This window comes from Abramis brama (genome assembly GCF_963993115.1).
Source record: "Abramis brama genome assembly, chromosome: 5".
Lineage (NCBI taxonomy): Eukaryota > Metazoa > Chordata > Actinopteri > Cypriniformes > Leuciscidae > Abramis > Abramis brama.
In genome coordinates, this window is record NC_139967.1 from 35,795,890 (window position 1) to 35,820,273 (window position 24,384).

The window sequence follows — 24,384 nt, forward strand, 5'->3', positions numbered from 1 at the left end:
CTATCAACAAAATATTAAGATAAATTCTGAGCATTACAAAATAAGCTAATGATGCTGATGGATCTAATAATGTTTATAGATGAGTGAATACATTCATGTTTTTTAACATGACTGTGGTACGAAGCAGAAAGTTTAGTACGAAGCAGAAAGTTTTTTAACATGACTGTGGTACAAAGCAATATACCATGGTGTGTCGAATACTGAATACATTATAGCTCTGTGACACTACAGCATGAGATCCAGCAGTGTGACAAACAGATAATCACAGACTTTAAAAATATGTTGTGCACTTTGAACAACTGCGTGATTTAGACACACACAGACATCAACAATCATCATATGAATCTCAACAATGGTGAATATCAACAAAATATTAAGATAAATTCTGAACATTACAAAATAAGCTAATCATGCTGATGGATTTAATAATGTTTATGGATGAGTGAATACATTCATGTTTTTTAACATGACTGTGGTATGAAGCAGGTCGTGATTGCTAATGAGAGACAGATATCAGGGCCACAAGCGAGTCCCACGGATATAAAGGAATAAGGACATTTCATTCTACCAAACTACTCACAAGTGCAGAATTACTAATCACACAGGTCAGTTTATTAGACGAATGAAACTTGTGAGGTTTCACTGGGTCTACACTATCACACTAAACTGCATTTGAGTGTGTTGAAAGTTATAATGCTATTCTATGTGTTAGTTTGTTGGCTGTATGAGACTAGCAGTAAGCTAGATCAACATTAGAATAACATACTGATCATATTCTAACATTTCATCATGTTGAGCTATATAACATTGATTAGTTTTATGTACATTTGCTCACCTGTCTAATAAAGTACATGCAAGAACAGCGTCTCGTCAAGTCGAAGTTAGTCACGGACGTGGAGCTCTCGGCATCTTGAAAACGCCACGCTAATATTGATCCTCGTTTTAGTTATCCTTTTGTCCCAAAGTCTGCTTGCCATGGTCCATAATGTTTGAACAAAACAACAACAGCATGAGCGTGCCGCTAGATGTAACGCAGTTGTCCACGTCTGTCGCCATGGTTACTATGGCAGTACGAGCGGAAACCAGGGATAACTCGGATATTACGTCATTGACAGGCGACAATGTCCAGGGACGAGCCATTATTTAAAATTGGAATTTCTCTGAAATTAAAAATCTTTGGTAACTTTTGGGATATTGTCAATATCATCATACACAAATATCAATACACAACTGAAACACAACTACAGGAAATATATCACACTGTGCAAGTGATTTTTGGATATTTTATTACAAAAATCTTACATATTGTACCTTTAATGTCTGTGTGTGTCTGAATGTTAAAACCTTTTTTGTGTACAAAGCTTTTAAAATCCATCAGATTGTCACAATACTGCTGGATCCCTGCTATAAGATCACAGGGCTATTGTAATCAATAACGTGAAATGAATGACACGTACAACCAATAAGTATGTGGTATAGAGAACCATTAAAAAGTTAAGCGTTGGTGTTGGTGTGAAGGTGCGTCAATGGTGGTCACCTTCCTGGAGAATTTTGCACACTGTGCAATCTCAAAAAGAGCATTTCTGCACACTGTGCAGGTGACCTTTCCCATATGTGCTTCAGTACAAAAGAGCATCTTTCTCTAAAAGAGTTGACATCGTATTTAGTGTCTTAGTGTGACGTTGCGTCTTTTTCAAGATGCCATTCCACCTGTGTTTCTGGATGTGGTCATTAAATGACAGTCAGTCATTTGTCTGCTGACAGTCACGATCACTGTCTCACGTCTATGCCGTAAACATGCTGAGACAGTATTTGTGGATGAGTCATGTACCCACTGCAGGAAGATGACCATCGTGATGCTGAGATCGAGACTCCAGTACCCTGAAAGAGGTGGAGTCCCCTCTGTTATCCCCCAATCTAGTTCCTCTGCCCAGTAGAGGGCTACTTTGGTTGATACACTGGGTGATCTGAGGGTTACAGTGGGGGCTCTCCCACCGGGTCAATCCCCGCGGCCCCCCACTCCTCTATCGCATCGCAAGCTATGGAGCTTCCGGGTGGTGGTGCTGGTCCTTCTCATGGGGAACCCAGCATCTTATTCTGGGCTCTGCCGGAGGATCAGATGTTGATTGCTGCATTGGAGGGCGGGCTAGACTCCTCCGGGGATGAAGATTCGGCTGAGTTGCCCCCTTCAGGGAGAGTAACATCGACCCAGAGCTGACGGCCATGCTTTCCTGGGCCGTTGCGAGCTTCAGGCTTGAGCGGCACCTTCCACCATGTCCCGAATGCTCAAGGTTGGATGATTGGTTTCTCTGGGTGGGTGTTGCTAAACAGCAGCGCCCCACTCCGGTGCCTTTCTTCCTGGAAGTGCATGAGGAGTTCACAAAGTTGTGGAAGGCACCTTTTTCTGCCCGAAGCCTCTCCAGTGCCTCCTCCACTCTCACTACCCTCGATGGCGGGGCGGCCAAAGGGTACTTGGAGATTGGAGGTTGCCCACCTCTCACATTTAGAGCTTTCACGGTCAAGGCTTACAGCGTTGCTGGACAGGCCGCTTCCGTTTGTACAGTATAAAAGCATTGTGATTATGGCAAGTCCCCGTAAACCACATATAGATGTGTGTTTGTGTGTGTGTGTGTTTGTGCAGGTTTATATTAAATTGTGGGGACCACGAGGTAAAGGGATTAATAAACATACTAAACTATACTATACTTTTTTTGAAAAAGTAAAAATGCAGAATATTTTCTATGATTAGTGTAAGGGTTAGAATTTTTGTACAATATAAAAACCATTATGCCTTATGGAGAGTCCCCACAAAGATAGCAAAACTGAGTTTGTGTGCGTGCGTTTGTGTGCGTGTATTTTTGAAATCTTGTATGTAGCATTAATTAAAAAGCATGATTGTTCAGTCTCCAGTTACAGGAATATCCTCTGATAACGATCAGTGGCTGGTTGATTGTGAATCCCTAACATGCCCCTGAAAAAGAAATTAATGCAATAATGCAAACAGATGTCCTCAACGCAAACATACACACTAAAGGGCACAAAACTATTTTGATTACATGGTGTCTTTAAACTTTTCTTTTTCTCTGTCCTTGTAGAATATAGATGTGACAAACTTCAGCAGCAGCTGGAGTGATGGCCTGGCATTCTGTGCTCTGTTACACACCTATCTACCTGCACACATCCCTTACCAGGAGCTCATCAGCCAAGACAAGGTACACATGTATTTCTTACATTGGTTATTTAAGTGTCATAAGCCCCTTTCACACAGAGATTCCGGAAAATACACGGATAATGTGTCGTTTGATTTTGGTTCATTCACACTGCCAGTGATTTTCCGGAATCTGTGCGTTCACGCACATCCCGTAAAGATCCCGTAAAGACACGTGACGTCAGGATGTGATAACTCCTGTTAGATGTCAGTTCTGCTGATAACTGCTCTTTGTCATTTTTACACGAAGACGAGTCCATACTCCCAGTAGTGCCACTAGATTTGCAGAGTGGCTTGTTCCCCATATGCTGTAGAATAGGTTGTAGAAAGGCCCGTGCGATGGCATCACTACGACACACCCACTGGTCCTGGCTTTTGTTCACACAGTTCCAGGACTGATCCCGGCAATGTTACTAGGTCCCCATCCTAGCATCAATCCCTAGATCAATCCGGGACGGGCAATTACGGCAATTTCCCGGGATCAACGCGCTGTGTGAAAGGGGCTTCAGTAGATCCTTACCTTATCTTTAGTGCCTGACACATTAAACAGTGTGTTAACAGTCAAGACTTCCCCTCAGCTGACCTGCCAGATGTAATAAATTACATGCTTCTATGGATTAGTGTTGACTGAATACATAATCAAACAACACACGGAGAGGTGTACAACATGCATAACAAATAAATGGCTGCCCTGCCCTCCCTGTATGTTTATTCAACCATTCGCACACCCACGTACGCGCAATGTGCCACGGTCTTCAGAGCTTATGTGACAAATTGCAGCCATAAGTATAATAGTAATTACAGGAAGAGATGGTACATTATGCTTTTGAATTATTCACAAAGCCTCTTAGAGCGTGTTGTAAATGGCAAGGCCACGTGTATGGATCTAGAGCATTGCTAGAGAATTCAGTTGGGTTTAGACACCTGTTTTTCACTACTGTAATTAATATTCACATGGTTAATATTGGTCAAGTGGTTAAAAGAGTGCTGTTTTTTCCCCATAGGGACGAAATCTCACTCTGGCATTCCAAGCAGCTGAAAGCATTGGTATCAAGCCCTCTCTGGTGAGTCTATGTTAACAGATTTTGTTTTTCCAGGTTTTTCAGTATTCTGTAATTGGGTAGATTTTGTTAATACAAGATACAAGACAAGAAGTAATATAATCTAAAAAGAAATTAGTTTACATTGAACCATCTGATATGGCAAGTTATCTTGGACTTGCACCCTATTACAAAAAGCCTATGCTTCAAGTAAATGTTATTAAGTCTACTTTAGTAAATTTCAAGTATTTTTAAGTATAGGCTACTGTAAGTATACTAATATCAATCTACTAGAAGTGTACTTGTACGTGTACTGCTTCAATACTACTTGGGACTAAATTGGCTCACTTTTTAGTGTATAAAAGTATACTTTTAAGCATACATTAAGTGTAACAGTAGTAAACTTTGAGTAAACAACTAGTTTACAACTGAAAAGTTGAAAAAAATGAAAAGTTTTTCATTTGTATTGCTACTATACTACTAGAGAACTAATAGGTATACTGATGGTTTACTAGTCAAATACTTGTAGTACATTTTTTAGTTTACACTTTGAAGAATACTCTCAGTAAACTACTAGTTTAGCAGTTTAATAGGGCAAGTATACTTGTAAATTTTCTTTAAGTATACATAACATCAAACTTTTTATATATTTATTACTATTTATATATTATTTTTGCACTTTAAGTATACTACTGTTTCAATTTTATATTTGAAATATACCATCTTTATGATCAAGGGTTATTATATTAACTAAAACTAAAACCTTAAACGTTAACTGAAATAAAATAAAATAAAATAAAATAAAATAAAACTTGTTTTATTTCCGCTTGTTGCCATTTAGTTTAACTTGATGTTTAACTTGATGTACTAAAATAAAATAAATATAAAACTGTATAGACAAAAACATCACAAAAACACAACAAAATGACTTTAACATACAGTATACTATAACAATAAATATAAAAATAAAAACTAATTCAAAATATTAATAAAAAATACAATAGGTATTCAATGATACTAAAATAACATGTATGATCTCAAAATGTTGGCTCTTGTGTCCTGTAAAAAATAAATATTAATAAATAAATAACTCTGTTTGGTCTTTGTTTTCATCGTTTTCAGTTTCTGTTAGCCTGTTTTCCTTTCACCCAGTTCTCCTGTGTTAATTATTGTTTCATTTCATTCATTCATTTCATTCATTCACCCCGTTTATTATCTCATTAGTTCCTTTGTATTCCTTGTGCATAAAAACCCTGAGTTCTCCCTTTTCCTCTGTCCATCCTCGTAGTAGTGTGGTTGTGTTTCTCCTGTAGTGTGTTGTGTTTCTCCTGGTTCTTCATCTTCGCCTGTTTCCTTTTGTTACGACCCCTTAGGTGGTCAATCAAGGGGTAAAGGGGAGTAACATTAATTTGGGAGGAACACATTTACAGACAACTAGGTGAGGAGTAAAGACAAAGAGACAAGGCTGAACTGAACTGCAAGCAAGTTTTTTATTTACAAAAGGTGAAATATATATATATCATGAGTATAGGGTATATTTACAATGAGGAAGTAGATTTAAACAAGAAAAATGCGTACTACATACACACAGTATAGATATACACAGTATGGACAAAAAAAACCCCAAAAAACACAGATGGCAAACAGGAACCACAAAAGTGAGAAAATGGGGGAGGATTGGAAAAGGGATCAAAGAAATAAACAAAAACAAACTAACTTGCAGCCCAATCTCTAACCTAACTGCCAAAAGAAAATAATGAAATGAAAAGAATGTTTGCATCACAGACGCACTGCCTGAACTACACTAATTACCCAAACGCAAAAATACAACAGGTGGAGCTCGCCCCTAAACTAGTGTATCTAATACTAATCTCCATTCTGTCACCTTGATGGAGTTTTGGTTCCTTGCCACTGTCGCCTTTGGCTTTTGGCTTCGTTGGGGACACTTAATATTCAACAATTAAGTCATTAAAACCATTTTATGATACCTAAACTGAGCTAGACAATAACGTTTTCTCTGTTTCACTGTTTTGTATAAATTAACTAAATGAATAACTTTTTTACAACAAAAATGAACCATCACTGAACTTACTTAAGCTGGACAATGACGTTATTTTCTTCTAGATCTGCTGTAGAGCAGAAACAGACTTTGTTGCATTATTTTCCTGTTATCACTGTAAAGCTGCTTTGAAACAATCTGTATTGTAAAAAGTGCTATATAAATAAAGGTGACTTGACAAAGTGAAATACCTATCATGTGTGCACAATGTACGTCGTGCGACTTTCTTACCTGTCCCTTTCTCCAACCTCGGATGTGACCAGCATGCAATAACAGAGGTAGAACAAATGGAGATGAGACTGTACTCAAGCCGGTTACATACAATTACTAAACACACGGGATACACAGATGCACTATACACATGCAGAATATAAGCATCTAGGGCCTCACGAGTGGCGTCTACTCTCCACTTTTATGCCACGGGGCACCGATCAGATTGGAGAGCTGGTCATTGACATCACAGGAACATGGGGACCAGGTGGGCCAATAGACGTGACTAGGAAAGTGAAAGTAAAAATGAAAGACTCGGGGGGGAAAGAAGAAACATATTACTGTACATCTCATTGTCTCAGAACACTTTTTGTTTGGTGTTGATTGTTTAGCTAACCTTTACTGACCTGAGGGTGTGTCACAGCACTCAGCAGGTTATGTTTGTCCTTTTCCGCATGACTTGTGCAAATATGTGCAAGGAGGATTACGGCTTTGGATCTGTATCTGAACGTCTGTGTATTGGTTTAAATTGATGACATTATAAACTAAATATTCTGGCAGACTCTTTTATTTTCCATTTTATGAATCGTTTGGTAGAATTAAAGATGGCAGACAAAAAAGAGAAGCAGAGTGCACATAAATGCTCCATCTACTTCTGCTATCCCATATAAACACATATAACTGCAGTCTTAACCTTGTAAAGCCTGACATGAATAGTCATAGACGTTAAAAAAAAACATAATGAAACCGTTTATTTAACCCTTTAGAAAAAAACATTTTTTGTTTAGTATCTTATTTGATACATCAGGCATTTATGGCTATTAGAGAATGATATCGGAAAATATGGAGCTCACACTCAAAGTGGTAAAAAAAAAAAAATAAATAAATAAATCCTTTAATTTGGAAGAACCAAATCATTTAACTGATTTGAATAATGGGAATGTATCATTTTCTTTATGTATGCCAGGTTAAAGAGGTGTGTTTTTAGTCTAGATTTAAACTGACAGAGTGTGTCTGCTTCCTGGACAATGTTTGGAAGACTGTTTCAGAGTTTTGGTGCTAAAAAAAAACCCTTTACTTGCCAAAAAAGTGCAATTTCAGCAAAGTTTTTATTAGAGGCCTTAGAAAGTTGTGTATCAAAATGGTATTTATATAGGAGAGAGAGAGAGAGAGAGAGAGAGAGAGAGAGAGAGAGAGAGAGAGAGAGAGTGAGAGTGGGTCTTTTTAAAATGACCTGTACATGTTTAATGATTCTCAGGGCTTCTACAAACCCACAGATACTATGACTATGAGAATGCCACAGTCTGGAGTTCACTTTACCCTACATATTGTAGACACTATAGGAGGAAATAGTGACATGAATAAAAAGACATAGCCAACATTTTATCCAAGCAGTTGTTTTCACAGAGATGGCACACAGAAAACCTGGAAGGTTCTTGTTGGGTGAAGTGTTCCTTTAGGTCTGTGGTACTTGATGATTGTCAAGCATGTAATATAGCACAGCCTCAGAACATTTGAGAACTCTGGCTAAGATCAGACTGCCTGATTTCAGCCAGAGTGTGTGTGGATGTGATGCAATTGTGTCCTGCAATAAAATACATTAAAATAAAACATTTATCCAGTTTTATGTACCTTAAATTATTTCTTTTTTCTACATCACACTACCTCATATTTCATCTCAAGCATGCTCTTCTTGATGAAAATTTAAGGCCAAAATTGTTTGTTTTGGTGCAAATGACAGTCAGAAAAACTGATATAAATCTAATATAAATATGAAAATGGTTTTCATTGGCCTTCATTTCACTCCTTCTTAAGACCATCATAATTAATAAGATGATTAGTTTAGGTGCTCAAGCTTGAGAATAATAGACCTTAAGAATAATATGTTCTATAATATTTTAAGATGGAATTGTCTTGTTTAACAATGCAAGTCTGAGGAAAAGGTAAAATAAATATATAAAACAAAATTGAATGTAGAAGTTCACATATAAAGAAATATGCATGAAAATGAAAAGTGTTTCCTACATCTAAACATGCTCTGTCTCTCTGTAGGACATTGATGAGCTGATGCACACAGACAGACCGGACTGGCAAAGTGTAATGCAGTATGTGTCTCAGATCTATAAGTACTTTGAGACTTAATGTGTGATTGGAAGAAATGAAGAAGAAAGAAGAAGAAGAGGCACAGAAGCACTTTTTTTTTTTTTTTTTTTGCCTGGTCCAGTTCTTCCTTCACAGCCAGTTTCTAAATACACACAGACAGACACAGTTCTGTAGTTTTCACACCAGTCAGGTTCTCACTCTAAATGCAAGAAGTCCAATAGTCATGCATACACAAAATCATTCTAGCATCAAACATCTTCTGTTTTCCTTACAATTCATGTTTCATAATGATCCTTACTCAGTTTTTGAAGTTTGAAGTTGCTTGCAGAGTGTAGGTTTGCAATCTTGCACTGAAACTGGTATATAGTTTTGTTTTTTGTTTTGTTTTTTTGTATGCTAAATTTTGCTAAGAGTTCAAGTGCATCTTTATAAATTATTATTACCTAAATCTATATATTGGCATACTTATATATTGATATACTTAAAAGTATTTTTAAAATTTTAGTTTTCCCACAAATAATTTTAAAGACTAAGTAATATGTCATAGAAATGCATCAAACTATGGAAATTAAGTTTCATGTGTTTTGTTGAAAAGTTGAGAGACACTCAGAGAGACAACAACCATTGGAAACTTTAACTGTTCCAATTATTCAATGTGTGCATTTACAAGCATTAAGCTTATTTCTCTGTTACTCTAGTTAATTATTTCCTGAAAAAAATGTCAGAAAGTCAATGTCTGATTGAATTCTTATGTCTGTTTTAAACAACCATTATTGATTGTTTAATGCTTTTGTGCCTGTTTAAATTACATGGGATAGTTTAATGAAAGGATTTAACAATGCCTTAAAAAGTATCAATATTTGAAAAATACTCTCACAGAAATGTCTTTAGGCTAGTTAGTGTAATTTGTGCCAAATTCTAACAAATGCTGAGTTTCACATGTAATTCAAGCGCATAGATAATTGATAATAAAATTCTCTCAACAGCCGTAAAATACATACAAAAAGCAGACATGCAGCATCTGTGTTTTATAACGTTTTCTTTTTGGAAATGTTATTTATTGACTTCTTTGCTCTAAAATATTTCATTTGCAAAGGACTGTGTGTTTTTTTTTTTTTTTTTAACTTTTCGGGTTTGCCTGAAACACCAGATGTTTAATTGATGATAATGGTAATAAAGTATTTTGTCATCATATATAGGCTTGAATTGTTTGCTTGAATTAATGAATGAATGAGGCATTTATATAGCGCTTTCATATGTACTACTGTACACCCAAAGCGCTTTACAATCATGTCGGGGTCTCTCCTCAACCACCACCAGTGTGCAGCATCCACTTGGATGATGTGACGGCAGCCACAGTACAACGCCGCCAGTACGCTCACCACACACCAGCTATAGGTGGAGAGGAGAGAGAGTGATAGAGCCAATTCAGTGGATGGGGATTATTAGGAGGAGGCCATAATTGGCAAGGGCCAGTGGGTGGATTGTGGCCAGGGTTACACCCCTACTCTTTACGAGAAGTGCAATGGGATTTTTAATGACCACAGAGAGTCAGGACCTGCTTGTTTGAATTAAAAATCTACAATCACCTTTATTGGAAATGAATCTCAGAGACAATTGTCCTACAATATTTTCATTCACAAAATATAAAAAAATATTTCAGATTTTCTCCTGTGATTTACGCAGAAGTAAAATGGTGCACTTTTACAATTTGGGAGTCATACTGGCATCAGTTTTTATAGGTCTGCTAAAAACCTTTAAAAAGTTGTGCTTAAATAGTAAAACAGATGTGTGTTGCTACAGACAGACTAATTAGAAATACAGAGTTCATATTAGCAATTACACAATATTGTAACTTCACTCATGTCTTCTCAGAAATATGTGTAGTAGCTAAATTTTCTGAAAATCAGACTCTTTTTGTACAAAACATCTGTTGGCTAAGTTAACAGAGTTAAATCAATGTAAAATGTCAATAATGACAAAAATAGAATCTATCTAATCTAAGTGAATGTTTTAAACAGATTTTACTAGGGCTAGTAAACATGGTGTGAAACAAGTGTTTCCCCCTTTTTTCCAGTACAGAATGTGTAAGGCAGCATTGCATTAGGAGTTTGCACTAGACCAAGTAATTGGTCACTTGGTCTATAATATATATTTTTTAGCCCAAACGCACTTGTCTCCATTCACATTTTTTCTAGTTTTTATTATTTAAATTTTGTATTTCTACTTTGTAAAATAAAAAAGTGACATTAAAGTCGTTGATAGAAGTGTAAGATTTTCTTTTGTTTTTACGCTATACTTGCAAATGTCAGAAAATAAATAAATGTGACCAACAAAATGACAACTAAACAATATCATGCTGTAAATGATTTAGGCAACAAGAAAATGACACTAGGGGGTGTGCAGTGATAATACACGCCAGTGAACTAAAATCCTAATGAATTCATTCACAAAACACCCCATTCACACACACACACACAAAACTGCAATTCACGCCAGCATACTCCCAAAATACAATGGCAGCACATGGGACCCATCCACGGGGTGTATAGAACGAGGGAGAAGATTATTCCTCACAATCAGCATCAGTGATTGACAAACACATAAAGTCTGCGTTGTCAGCGTCTCATGTTGGCAGAGCAAACAGTCCTGAAATCAGCCATGTAGCAGCAGAACAGAGAATGAGTGACAGTACTCTCCACACTGAGGTTACAGTGTCACTAAAAGGCAGACAGCCCTAACTCTACCTCTAGCCCCCCCCAATCTTTCTATCTGCATCTCTGGAGGGCCTAGTGGGCTTTGAGGTCACTTTCCCCACATTAGTCACCACCTCTCTGTATCCTTGCAGTCTCCCCCATCTAAAGCCTTCTCCTCCCCATAGGTGAAAGCAATCAAGTCCGACTGCTTATTGCAGCCAATTAGAAATTCACCACTTTCTAATTGAGGAGTAGTCAGGGAGAATGTTACACCACATAACTAATTTGAAATATAGAGAGATAGGATGAATAATAAATTCCAACAGATGTACAGTCTTTGCGATCTGAACTTGTTTTACATTTTAACAAAGAAAGGCCGATTATAATGCAAATATAGGCTTTAGTGACCTTACGGTGACATCGTTCTTGCTCTGGATTTTAAAGTCGAATCCACAGTATCTAATTTAAGCAAGAACTTTATTGAAGAATAAAGAATAATCACTTTTGAATAAAGTGAACAATTTAAAGTGACAAAAAAACATTCATTTTATTAATTTTAGGACTTTTATTTTAATATAAAAACAACTTATCTTATTTCAGAAAATCACCTCTCAATCATTCCCCACTGTTACAACTCACCCCAGGGTATAGGTTGTTACAACAACAGAACACTTTGTATTTGACATTCATCTGTGATTGTGTAGTAGCCTACATGTCCAAGTGAGTTTTATTTGTAGTAGACAAATGTGGCTACCTTGTATCAGTTTGAGAGATCTAGAACAAACAACCACTGAGTTACTGAGGCTCAAACAAAAAGTTATAGGCTACTACCACAGAACGTCGGTCTCCCCCTATATATAATTTATTTCAGGAAAGACTAATCTAGATTTCATTCTTCATCCAATTCTATATATATATATATATAGGCCTATATATATATATATATATATATATATATATATCATAGTTGTCAGCGGACATACTTAAATGAGTGTTTTATTTAAGAATTGCTGATGTAAAATCAGTTCTCTCTGTGTGTGTGTGTGTGTGTGTGTGTCAGCGTATCGCTCGCGCGGTTGGGGCGTGGCCATGAGCTGTGATGTACAGACGAGCTGCTTGAAAAGCCATGTGTTGCGCTCACGGTGCGTCACATTACTTCCCTACTGCTTCTGCAACATGTACCACAAGACACAGATGCAAACCAGTTTAAAGAGGAACGTCAAACAATAAAAACAGCTCCGAATTATTTCAGGGTAAGTATTTGCACACTACCTCTTCCAAATCCCATAGATTATTGTGACTTTCTGTAATAACTTTCTGCTAGGAATCTGTCAGAAATTATACAATATATCTTTATCTGCCTCTAATGGTTTTAAATAATTCTCTTCAGGGAATTAATGCAAATAATGTTGTTTTTACACCAACAGATGGCCGTGTTGGCAAATCACAAACTTTGGAGATCCGTGGATTATTGTTCTTTTACCAGTGGGCAAGCACCACAGAGTGACAGACAGAACCATGACATCCTAACTAGCCTACTGTCTAAAGGTGTTTCTCTGTGAAGTGTGCAGCAATGGATTCTCTGTACATCGCTATAGAGCTGGTGATCGCCGTACTGTCAATCGCTGGTAATGTGCTGGTGTGCTGGGCAGTGGCCATCAACTCCACTCTCAAGAACGCCACCAATTACTTTCTGGTGTCACTAGCCGTGGCAGATATCCTGGTTGGCTGTCTTGCCATCCCTTTTGCCATCACTATAAGCATTGGTCTGCGCTCAGACTTTTATGGATGTCTTTTCTTGGCGTGTTTTGTTCTGGTACTGACTCAAAGTTCAATATTTAGTCTTCTTGCGGTCGCCATCGACAGATATCTGGCTGTAAAAATCCCCCTGAGGTGAGTGTTTGGCGCTTATTAGTATTTCCTTTTCATTGTCACTGAATAATTAATTACTACCTATTTATGACTCTTGGTTCTTAAATTACAATGGTAAAAAGCCTTACCTATATATACCTAAACAGTTTCACAGCTGTTTTGAAAGAAGCTTTGGCATTTACACGCGCGTGTAGGCTACAACATTCCGCGCGTGACAGCATGGCATGAATCTGTTGTTCAATGTATTTGGCATTTTCAGCAGTAGGCTACTTTTTTCATTAGTATTATTTAGTTTATTCATCTTTATAAACACAACAAAATGGCCATAATATTTCCTAAAAGGCGGTTATGTCGAGTAACAATTATTTAGTTTATTCAAACACACAAAAAATGACTATCATCTTTCCTGAAAGGCGGTTATATTGAGTAACCAGCTTTGAGATAAAGCAGCCTACTGGGATCAATTTGATGCTCGTGCGTCTGTTGCAATTCGTTGCAAAAGTTCATCTAGTTTATCAAAGTTAAAACACTGAACGACTTTTCAGGACACAGGACAGCACGTAGATGGCACACGCAGTCACAGTACTGAAGCTAAACTCGGCTTCCTGAAATGGATATATCGGTCTGATTTTCTTAATCTGTGTTAATCTGTTAATCTCATTGAGGGCGTTTGAAACGAAGGTTGTTTGTTGTCAAAGAAGAAGCCCCTGATGATGAAGGACAGGGCAATGACAACAAACTTTAACGATTAGGATTAAGAATAAAATAAAAAAAGGTAAACAAAGAGACTTTTCTAAAACAAAGAGACAAATCGCCACTTATCAAGTGGCAATTCTAAATTACAATTAAATCAGGAATATATATTCTACATAATAAATAGTTCCTTATCGTTGCATTGCACATAATTATTTGAACGGTTGTCTCGCACAGTAAAGGGACCAAGGTAAAGAGGCAGTGTTATTTTTTATTATTTTTTTACTCTTTGAATGTTAAACTAGCTAAAATGTAAATGTTGTCAAATCTGAAGCTCACGTTTTGACATCTTTCTGCACTGCTCAGTGTTGCTCCTGCTGTCCTATTTCTTCGGAATAAGTGGAAATCATTGGAAAGAATAAAGAAAGGAATAAACTACATATTGACTGGTAAACAAAGTAGCAAAGCTGTAGCAATTACTGAAATTGAATTTGCAGGGCTTGGGTTTCACTTCCATAGCCAACACTGTGTTAAGTCCTGTGGTAATGCAGTTTCTCTGGAATCACAGTGTTGGATGATAGTGTGGAACAGGGGCTTTTCTAGATTTGATCATCACTGGGACACATGCATTATGCATTGAAACTCTATTTTACCATGGTAATTTCAATCAATTACTAACCAAATTAACTTCATCAATACAAAATGTACATTTTTCAACACTTGATCATACCTAATGTTATTAAAATTCCTGACCAAAAAAAAAAAAAAAAAAAAAAACTAACTCAGCATTTTCATGTGCAAACTAACTACCTATTACCATTATTTACCTAAATTAAACAATCACTTCAAAAAGCTTTCACTCATGATGATAGATTAGATGATAGGACAGAAAATCCCAAAAAAACGTAAACATAGATCAACTTAGGCAACTTAAATCTGTCCATAGAGACTCATGTGTTTTAAAAGACAGGTAAGGAAATGTATATTATTTATTGTACACTACAGTTATATTGCACTTTGTTTATACTTCAGTTATGCTTTTTATCAAGTCTGGTGACCAAGTCTATGGCAGTGAAATTAAGTATGTGTTGCACAAAAATATTTAGCCATTACTTGCAAATACTGTGGGTTTGTTCAAATGTACTTTTAGTACGATTGTTTTAAACGTGTAAAACTGTGCAGCATTAACCCACCAAATCATTTGACAAATAGTCACATATTAGTAACAGGCTAATATAGCATTACATTTCACATTCCTGGCAGCTAATTCATTATGATGACATAACATAGTGTGATCAAACGTACAGGTAATACAAAAACTTACAGGTAATACAACGTACAGGTAATACGAAAACAGGTAATACAAAAACAATGACTAAACCAAGCCACAAATGATGGCAAATTAGAAGAGATAAGCAAGCATTCCTTTAGCAGTTAAAGGAATAGTTAATACAAAAATAAAAATTCTGTAATTAATACAAACCCTTATGTCGTTCCAAACCCGTAAGACTCTCGTTCATCTTTGGAACACAAAGATCTTTTTGATGAAATCTGAGAGCTTTCTGTACTATAGTTTCTGTGCTTTGTTTATAGACATTTGATATTGAATTGATTTTTTGACATGCGCACATTGCACAAATCTTTATTTGTTTTAAACAGCAGACTTAATATCCATCTCTGATTATAATTTGGAGACAATGAGCATATGAACCGTTGTGCCATGCTGCTTATCACGCTGTAAAAATGCCCCTCCCTGCGCCCAAAACCAGTCGTCTGGGACGCTGGGACGTTGTCCTGTCCACAGACGCTGAGTAAAAGGAGAATTTTAGAATGACGGGAAACTAATTTTTATGACACTTTATTCAACAGGAAGAACAGCTCATTCCGCGCGCCATACGTCATTACGCTACTTCTACGTCATTGCACATGCGCAATCCTTTCAGTTTCAGGTTTTCAATCCGATCAAGTGTTTACATGTCCTCTCCATTGGATTAGAAAAGGAATAAACCATTCCTTTCAATCGGATAAAAAATTTCCGAGCCCTCAATTCAATGGATTACTAATGGATTATTTGGTTGCAGCTATGCAACTACCACTTTGGCACTTCAAAAAGTTCATAAAGAGATCGTAAAACTAATCCATATGAATTTAGTAGTTAAAGCTACAATATGTAATTTTTTTGCCGCCAGAGGTTGCATTTTCAAAACAATAACAAAGATGAAGCTTGATGAAGGAGAGTGGAACTATTGGAGATGTCGTTTTCACCATCCAGAGATGTTTAGAATTCACGAATCATATAAATGATATATGAGCTAATAAATTAGTTTTTGTATTACCTGTACGTTTGATCACACTATGTTATGTCATCATAATGAATTAGCTGCCAGGAATGTGAAATGTAATGCTATATTAGCCTGTTACTAATATGTGACTATTTGTCAAATGATTTGGTGGGTTAATGCTGCACAGTTTTACATGTTTAAAACAATCGTACTAAAAGTACATTTGAACAAACCCACAGTATTTGCAAGTAATAGCTAAATATTTTTGTGCTACACATACTTAATTTCACTGCCATAGACTTGGTCACCAGACTTGATAAAAAGCGTTACTGAAGTACAAACAAAGTGCAATATAACTGTAGTGTACAATAAATAATATATATTTCCTTACCTGTCTTTTAAAACACACAAGTCTCTATGGACAGATCAAGTCCAAGTTTGTCACAAAGCTCTCCCCATCCTGAAAACCCCACGCCGATATTGATCCTTATTTTATTTCTCAATTTTTCCCAAAGCCTATTTGCCTAAGTTGATCTATGTTTACGTTTTTTGGGATATTCTGTCCTTGCCAATCTATAATCGTGAACCATGATGACTAAACCGCTCAATTCATATGGATTAGTTTCTGTCAATGGAGAGTACAGGAAGCTCTCAGATTTCATTAAAAATATTGTAATCTTTTATTGTAATTACTCATCATCACAGTGATAAGCACTAGTTACCTTTCCTCAGCTACAACGTCATATTATGAATAATCGTCTGACTGACAGTCGAGGATTCCACAAGGAAAAGTGGAGGAGGAGCAAAGTGAGTGGGCGGGCAAAGGCGTATAATTGAAGAGGATTTTGGGGTATCAGCTGGTGATCAGCCTTCAAGTTTTATATATTTCAAACTATGAAATAGGAAAGCCTATTTTCAGACGCATCTATCTACTGTTACCTATCTCATTAGACAATGATTTATCAGGTAACTTTACTAGGGCTCGTGCCCTAGTAAAAGGGTCTAGCGGCGTCCCTGGTGTAAAATAAGGAAATGCTTACAGTAGGTGACTTTAATGAAAGCCTTTCAGAGCACTCCAAATCATCTCAGATCCTGGGTGGTCATCTCACTGACTCTCACTGTTTAATGGGCAAGATGAACGTATGTTTCTAGTTATGCTGTAGTTACTGGAAATACAGGCTTTTGGCATGATCGGTGTTAGTAGATGATCCAAGAGGAACCAAGTTTCCTCACAGTGCTGCCAAACAGTATTCCCGCTTCGGTTTTCATTCACCAGACTGGACCACCACGTCTTTCTCTCACGCACACATTCTCTGCTCTCATCTGTCTGTCTCTCTCCATCTCTTTCCCTGCGTATAAACACAAAATCTCAGTGCTGACTGTTTAGCTGCATGTCCTCTGGCTGAAGGATTTAAATAGTGTTCAAGTTTCCTAAAACAGTAGGCCGCTATTATATAAATGTAAACGTAGACTTGAATCAGTTAGGAGCATCTTTTTCCTCTGAGTCATTGGTTTTAACTGGTTTTAACATAAGAAGAGGTGGTTAATGGCAGGACTTTCCCTTTCAGTGGTATATGTGTTCACACATCATACAGTGTGTTTTTAATACAGCCAGATGCTTCTGTGTGTTTTTTGTTTTGTTTTACTTGCTTCTCTTTTGGGGTTTTTTACTTCTCTTTTGGGTTATTTCACCCAAAAAAATGAACGTTCTGCATTCTGTCATAATCTACCCCTCTCTCTCTCTCTCTCTCTCTCTCTCTATATATATATATATATATATATATATATATAAAGAGAGAGAGAGAGAGAGAGAGAGATACAATATATATATATATATAAAGTCATGTTTGGAACGACATGAGGGTGATTTTTTGCTAATTGAAAAAAAACAATTTTTTTGGATAAATTCTTTTGGATGAACTATCTATCCATTTAATGTTCTTATTTAGCATTCAATGACCCTAAAAATTAGACTGGTCATAAATAAGTTACAGCAAAGTGGGTTGATGAACCATTACAGCAAAGTGGGTTGATGAACGGGTCAATGTATTGTTTTTTCTATTGTTTTTTATTGTGTGAAAAAAACCATTGGTGATTTTTGTCACAGTGGGAATTTAGGACAATGCCCTTAACCAATGATCATTAATTACAGAGTGTTTGGAATCAAAATTATTTGGAGTTTGGAAAGCTGCTGGCCTTTTTTCTTTGGCAACATAATCTGTTTTTGTGGCTAAGTATTCTTTTAATGCACCTGCTCACATTATTAAGAGCAAAGCGGCTGAGACCTTCTCCCTTTAGTGCCATTGTGTAAACTGTTTTCACTTACACTAGAGTCTGTTGGCAGAGATCTTTGGTTTAAAGCGGAAGAGAGGCAGCTGAAGAACGGAAGGGTTAGAGGAGGGATTTGTGTGCGGAATAGAATGAAGGGGTGAAAGAGAGAGAGGGTGATTGGGATGCCAGCGGGTTGTTGTCATGCCACAACTAATCCACTTTTCCCTCCATTCATGTGCCCTAAGAGTAAAGGGAAGCTGGCACTGAGAGATAGAAAAAAGTGTTAAAGCTGAAAGAAGTGTCTAACAAAAGGAGACTGTGCTCTTGGAGCTAAATGCAATTACATCATGTATTCTTGAATCTGAAACAAACAAAGATTTTAGATAGTATGGTTTAAATTATACACTACAAAAAAGCCAAGGATGGAGAAAATAATGTGCAGAATTACAAGTCAAAGCAATGTCCTTGCAGTAAGTGCACATGCACTTTACATTAAGCCATGATGCTGACATGGGTGACTGAGTGTTATTCTGAAGCTTCCCATTTCCCATGATGCATGTGGGAATTGCTAAGGTGGTCACAGTGCGCTTTTAGGGTGTTTTGTGTGCTAGGTGTTTACTGACTTCAGCTGAACCATCACACTGTTTTCTTTTAAAGTTGCTGTATAGCTGAAATTAACTCTGTTTGCATTATTGATTAATTTTCCTGTTATCACTGTAAAGCTGCTTTGAAACAATCTGTATTGTATAAAGCGCTTTATAAATAAAGGTGACAACTAGCCAAAGTCAAAACACCAACCCCAAATCACTGTCATGATGTTCTTGTCTGTAAATGACTCATCCTTCCGTGTAAGTCTATGAGATTTTTTTTTAAACTGTTCTATCTCCCAAATGAAAATCATTAGTCCATTTGCTTGGCTGCATTTTTTTTGAGTATTGAGTACATAACATGGCACGCATGCTGGAGGACAAGTTATGCATCAAAGTTTGATTAGTAAGAGGTGCGTTTAAATCAATACGCCAGTGTTATTGTAGTATTATACTATAGTATTTTTAATTCATATTCGTATATATATATATATATATATATTCAGTTTTCATTTCAGTTTTAGTATTAGTCATTTTAGTATTAGTCATTTTATGTACTTGTATCATTGTTTTTTGTTGTTGTTAATATTTCTGAACAGCTTTATGTTTCAGTTTTAGTAATTTTAGTACTGCAATTTCAAGTCATTTCTAATTTTCACTTTGGGGTTTTAAGTTTTTTGTCTAATATTTATATTTTATTTCAGTTACCAAAAACTATTTTTAGCCTAATAATAGTTTTAGTTAAGAATTACAACACTGCTCTAAATATATGGAACAGTAACAGTAATGCTTGTGCAAGATAATGTAGTTATCTGCAGGCAAACTTGTTTTATCGGTGCTTTCCCAACCCCCTCTCTATCTGTCACTGCACCACTGACAGCTGTGGCAGTCCAGGTCTCTCAGAGAAAGGTTATGGTGGTGGGTGCGATGAATAATGCACCTCGTGTATTACTCATTTAGTCCATCAGTAGAAGCAGAATCAGAGCTGTCTGAGGATGCCTGATGAAGCGCCTCCAAGTGAAAGCTGAAGCCATCAGTCACTTTAGTGTTTATGTTAAGCTCTTTTCTCCTCTCTCTCGGCCATATATACAAATACAGGAGTAGTTGGACATTCAAGTCATGCTTAAACAATCATGAACGTCATTACACTATAGACAAAATATAATGCTACTGGCTACAAACAAATGCTTCACAAGCTTTTTATCAGAACTAACTTCCTGAGTCTTTTTTTTTTTTTTTTTGCAATTACTTTTTTTGGAACTGACTTCATACATCCACTACAAATCAAAGTTCACACAGGTATTCTAGCAGAGTAACCACAGGTATAGTTCACTACTAAAGTTTGACAACCACAACGTGGCCTTTTCTTTTTGTAAGTATATTTATTTTGAACAATACATCTGTTGAAACTTCAGAGTAGAATATAAAAATAGTGAAATATATAAGGAAATAAATTTACAGTGTGAGATGTAATTTTTAAACTTAAGATTTTTTAAGAATCTGGGAATTTGTTTTAAGCCTTAAAGGTTTTAGGATTTTATAAAAAAGAAATGTGGCCTAAAACATTCTGTGGCCTTAATATTCTGCAATATTTCTAAGTCACTAATCAAATAAGTGAATTTGTGACATTGATCATGTGGCTCTTTGTACATTTGGTCAGATGTTCTAATGCATTAGAACATCATCTGGTTTATCCCTATTTTGTATTTATTTTACTAATTCACTTAAATGCAAAATAGAAGCATTTTTACTAGTGTTCTCAGACTTTTGGACCCCAGTGTACAATATAATAAACTCAACCACAAGCCAAATGTTTAGCCAAAATTGGCTAAGTCTTTATTTTTTTCATCTTTGTTTCTCTGTACAGGTATAAGGAGCTTGTCACAGGGAAAAGGGCAAGAGAGATCATTGCCATTTTATGGATCTTATCCTTTATCATCGGACTCATCCCATTTGTGGGCTGGAACCGTAAAGACTTGTCCTGCTCCAAAAACGAAAGTTGCTCTATACAGACTGGCAACAGCAGTGATGCTGCTGACATGGAAACAGGCTTCTTGCAAAGCTGCTGCCTCGAGTGCTTCTTCGAGAACGTGGTGGACATGAGCTACATGGTGTACTTCAACTTCTTTGGTTGTGTGCTGCCACCTCTGCTTATCATGCTGGGCATTTACATCAAGATCTTCACAGTAGCACGTAAACAGCTACATCAGATCGAGCTCAAATGCAGCGTGAGTAATGGCGAGAATCACCACCATGGCCTGCTGCAACGGGAGATTCGTGCCGCTAAATCGCTCTCCATCATCGTGGGCCTGTTCGCTCTCTGTTGGCTGCCTGTGCACATCTTGAACTGCCTCACTCTCTTCTACAGCGAGCTGGAGAAACCCAGTTTCATCATGAACACTGCCATCATCCTCTCGCACGCCAACTCCGCCGTCAATCCCATTATCTACGCCTACCGTATTCAAGAGTTCAGATTCACTTTTAGGAAGATTCTGAACCGTCATTTCCTTTGTCGACGGGACGAGTTGTATCGCAGCTCCACTGGAAGCAGCATTCACAGAGACCAGATTACAATGACCATTGACCCTCTGCTATAGAAGTCTTTGTCAAAATTTTTGAGAGAAATGTTTACAGGCCAATTAACTGCAAACATAGTCATAATCATGATGTCTTGCGTGGCCCACTATTCATGAAGACCTTTAGCATTGGGGACACGCTTGAAAAAAAAACTCAATCACTACAAATCTGTGGAAATATTTATAGATTGCATTTCCAAGCACTAACAAACTTGAGCAGCGGCCTTAGGTCAAGCTAAGTGTTTCTATTAACACAGGAATGAAAGCTAAGAGCTGTCAGTGTGTCTCTAGAAATGCTGAACAATGACCTGGACCACATATATGAGAAACCTAAATGAAGATCCTGTAGAACAATAAAACAGTAATCATGGGCAGCTTTAGTTCAATCTTCAATGATCTTGTATAACAGCCCACAGGATCAATCTGAAATTATAAGGCACATCAGCTGAATACACCACCGTGGAACAGGGCACACAAAGAAACCGTTTCTGAGTGCTTGAATGTAATAGGACTTTTCTTTTCTTTTTTTTAAATGATTGAGACTAGACTGCTCCTCAATCTGTATATACATGGGGTAAAGGCAAATTTATGAACCCATATCAGAAAGAAAATCCATCATAAAACCATGTACACAGACAATGATGAAAAATTACCACACTTTTAGACTTTTCATTATTTAAAAGGCATGTTTTTCAAGGAGTTACACTATAGCAGTACTGGTCAATCCACACCTCAGTTAACTTCAATTTCATATCTGAAACCAAAATGACTCCTTCAGAAATCTCAATACACATACTGTTCAGTGACCTCAAATAGTATTTGGACAGGCACACCTCAAAATGTATTGCATTAAAAGACAAAAAGTGTCAAATTACCTTAATCTGGATTTTTGTCATTTTATTTTATAATATAAAAACTAATAAATATTATTTCAAATAAATGTAACTTTGAAGGAGGCCCTGTTACTTCATGACCATTATGCTCTCTTACTTTCTAACATCTACACAGTGGGGTCCAAAAATCTGAGACAACTATTGAAAATGACCCGTTTTTAAGGGGCGGCTCCTTTAAAGGGGTCATCGGATAAAAAATTCACTTTTATATGGTGTTTGCATATAAATGTGTCTTTGCAGTGTGTGGACACAACCACCATACAATGAAAAAAATCCATTCACTTTTAATCCTCAAAAGCCTAAACAGTTTCAATAATCAAGCCGTTTGGATTTTCTGAGCAAAATGATGTCATATTGCTCATGCTCCGCCCACGACCACTGACGGACTGTCCCGTATTAGCATATTTCCGCCCTCAGCCATTTGTATACTGTCCGCCAAGGCAATACAGCTGACTGCTTCAACAAAAGTTTCTTTGCAAGCTCTTCATTACATTGTGCCTCATTTACAAAATAATATGCAGTCAAATTCTCAGAACAAGCTTATAATCCTCCGACGCGATCCACAATGTCATTAAAAATAAACCATCCACTCGTTCCTGATGCTGGTATCCTTCTGAAGTCTCTACACAATGAGCTGTTTGAACAGGACGCGTAAAAACAATCGTTCCTTTATGTTTCCGTTAACTCTTTCATTTGTTCTCTTGTCTGCAGGCTCAAGTGTGTGGAGTATGTCAGAAAGTGAACAGGCATCTGTATACTGTATACAAATAAGCTTTTATTTGCTTTTGATGCAACGCTTGTAGGCAAGTGTCAGCCGTTAAACCACTGAATGCCAGTGGGTGGTGCAAACTATTCGTTGATATCTTGCTCTGGAGGCAGGCATATGCAAATAGATTTGCCCGTATGACGTCTCAAATCTCACAATATCCAAACGAGCCATTTTTGGAGCTTGAGAAAAAACAAAAAATCTTATTTTAGAACCTTAAAATTAGATTTGAATCTCAGATTTTCACTGTGGTCTCAGACATTTGGAGCTCAGTTATAATAGTGTCCCCAGATGTGAATGTCCATGTTTCTGTTGTCTGTCTAATGTGTCACAGCCCTTAGGAACACATTTGTTATTGAATGTCTGACTGTGACAAACTACCCAGACTGAAACAACAGCAGCTGACCTGGAGCAAAGACTGTCTCCTCTAGAGAGAGATTTACAGTGTCACCACTGGAACTAGATAGTTCATAATGCTCTTTACTGTCAATACTTGTATACTGTTCTATAAATCACCAAGCACCTTTACAGTATAACCACAGATTTGGAGAGACCCTTGATCCTCAACTGGCTCATCTAGGCTACATATTAAAGTATTACAAATATGGATTATAAAATGATTGAAAAACTGAGAGCTGTTGTATAGGTTAAGTCCCAATCTCCATCCCTCGCCAATTATTTCACTCACCACTATATATCTGAGGAGTAAAATTGGCAAAATAAATAAATACAATTTTTAAATTTGGAGTGTCTTCTGAAGAGATCCTGTTATTTAAAGAAAATTGAGTGCATTTACATTGTGCCCTAATTATGTATGTCAGGTTATATTGTTAAAACCTGACCAAGTGAAAGTGCTTTAAACTGTTCTTTTGAGTATTGGTTACAAACAATGTCAGCAAAATCTAAGCACAATGTGTGCTTTTTATCTAAGCACATTTTATGGTGGTTTATTCAAAGTTCAATGTCTTTTTGTGCATGTCTGATTATGTTTTGGCATCAAAATTTACCGATTTCAAATTTTATGTAATTGGGGTTTTCTTGCATTGTCAGGTTTTTATAAGATGATTTCTAAAAGTCAATCAAGTGTTTGTTTTAAATGTAGAAACTGACATCACTAGATATATTTAC

The 24,384-nt window shown here is 36.8% G+C and overlaps 3 protein-coding genes across 4 annotated transcripts in view; 2 read left to right on the top strand and 1 right to left on the bottom strand.

Annotated features, from left to right (window-relative positions):
- The window catches only part of specc1 (sperm antigen with calponin homology and coiled-coil domains 1), a 171,341-nt gene extending 161,528 nt beyond the window's left edge, over positions 1-9,813 (top strand). For both annotated transcript variants that reach the window (XM_084113290.1, XM_084113291.1), the window contains 3 exons: positions 3,096-3,212; positions 4,213-4,272; positions 8,570-9,813. In XM_084113290.1, the coding sequence (XP_083969416.1) occupies positions 3,096-3,212; positions 4,213-4,272; positions 8,570-8,659 (267 nt within the window). In that variant the 3' untranslated portion in view covers positions 8,660-9,813. The remainder of the gene's footprint in view (positions 1-3,095; positions 3,213-4,212; positions 4,273-8,569) is intronic.
- zswim7 (zinc finger, SWIM-type containing 7) overlaps positions 6,670-24,384 on the bottom strand; it is a 75,458-nt gene continuing 57,743 nt past the window's right edge. The window contains exon 7 of the transcript XR_014606128.1: positions 6,670-6,803. The gene's annotated coding sequence lies outside the window, so the exon portion shown is untranslated. The remainder of the gene's footprint in view (positions 6,804-24,384) is intronic.
- adora2b (adenosine A2b receptor) lies at positions 12,377-21,765 on the top strand. Its single transcript, XM_084113292.1, has 3 exons — positions 12,377-12,569; positions 12,744-13,209; positions 20,889-21,765. The coding sequence occupies exons 2-3, from the start codon at positions 12,890-12,892 to the stop codon at positions 21,616-21,618; spliced, it is 1,050 nt and encodes a 349-aa protein (XP_083969418.1). The 5' UTR covers positions 12,377-12,569; positions 12,744-12,889; the 3' UTR covers positions 21,619-21,765.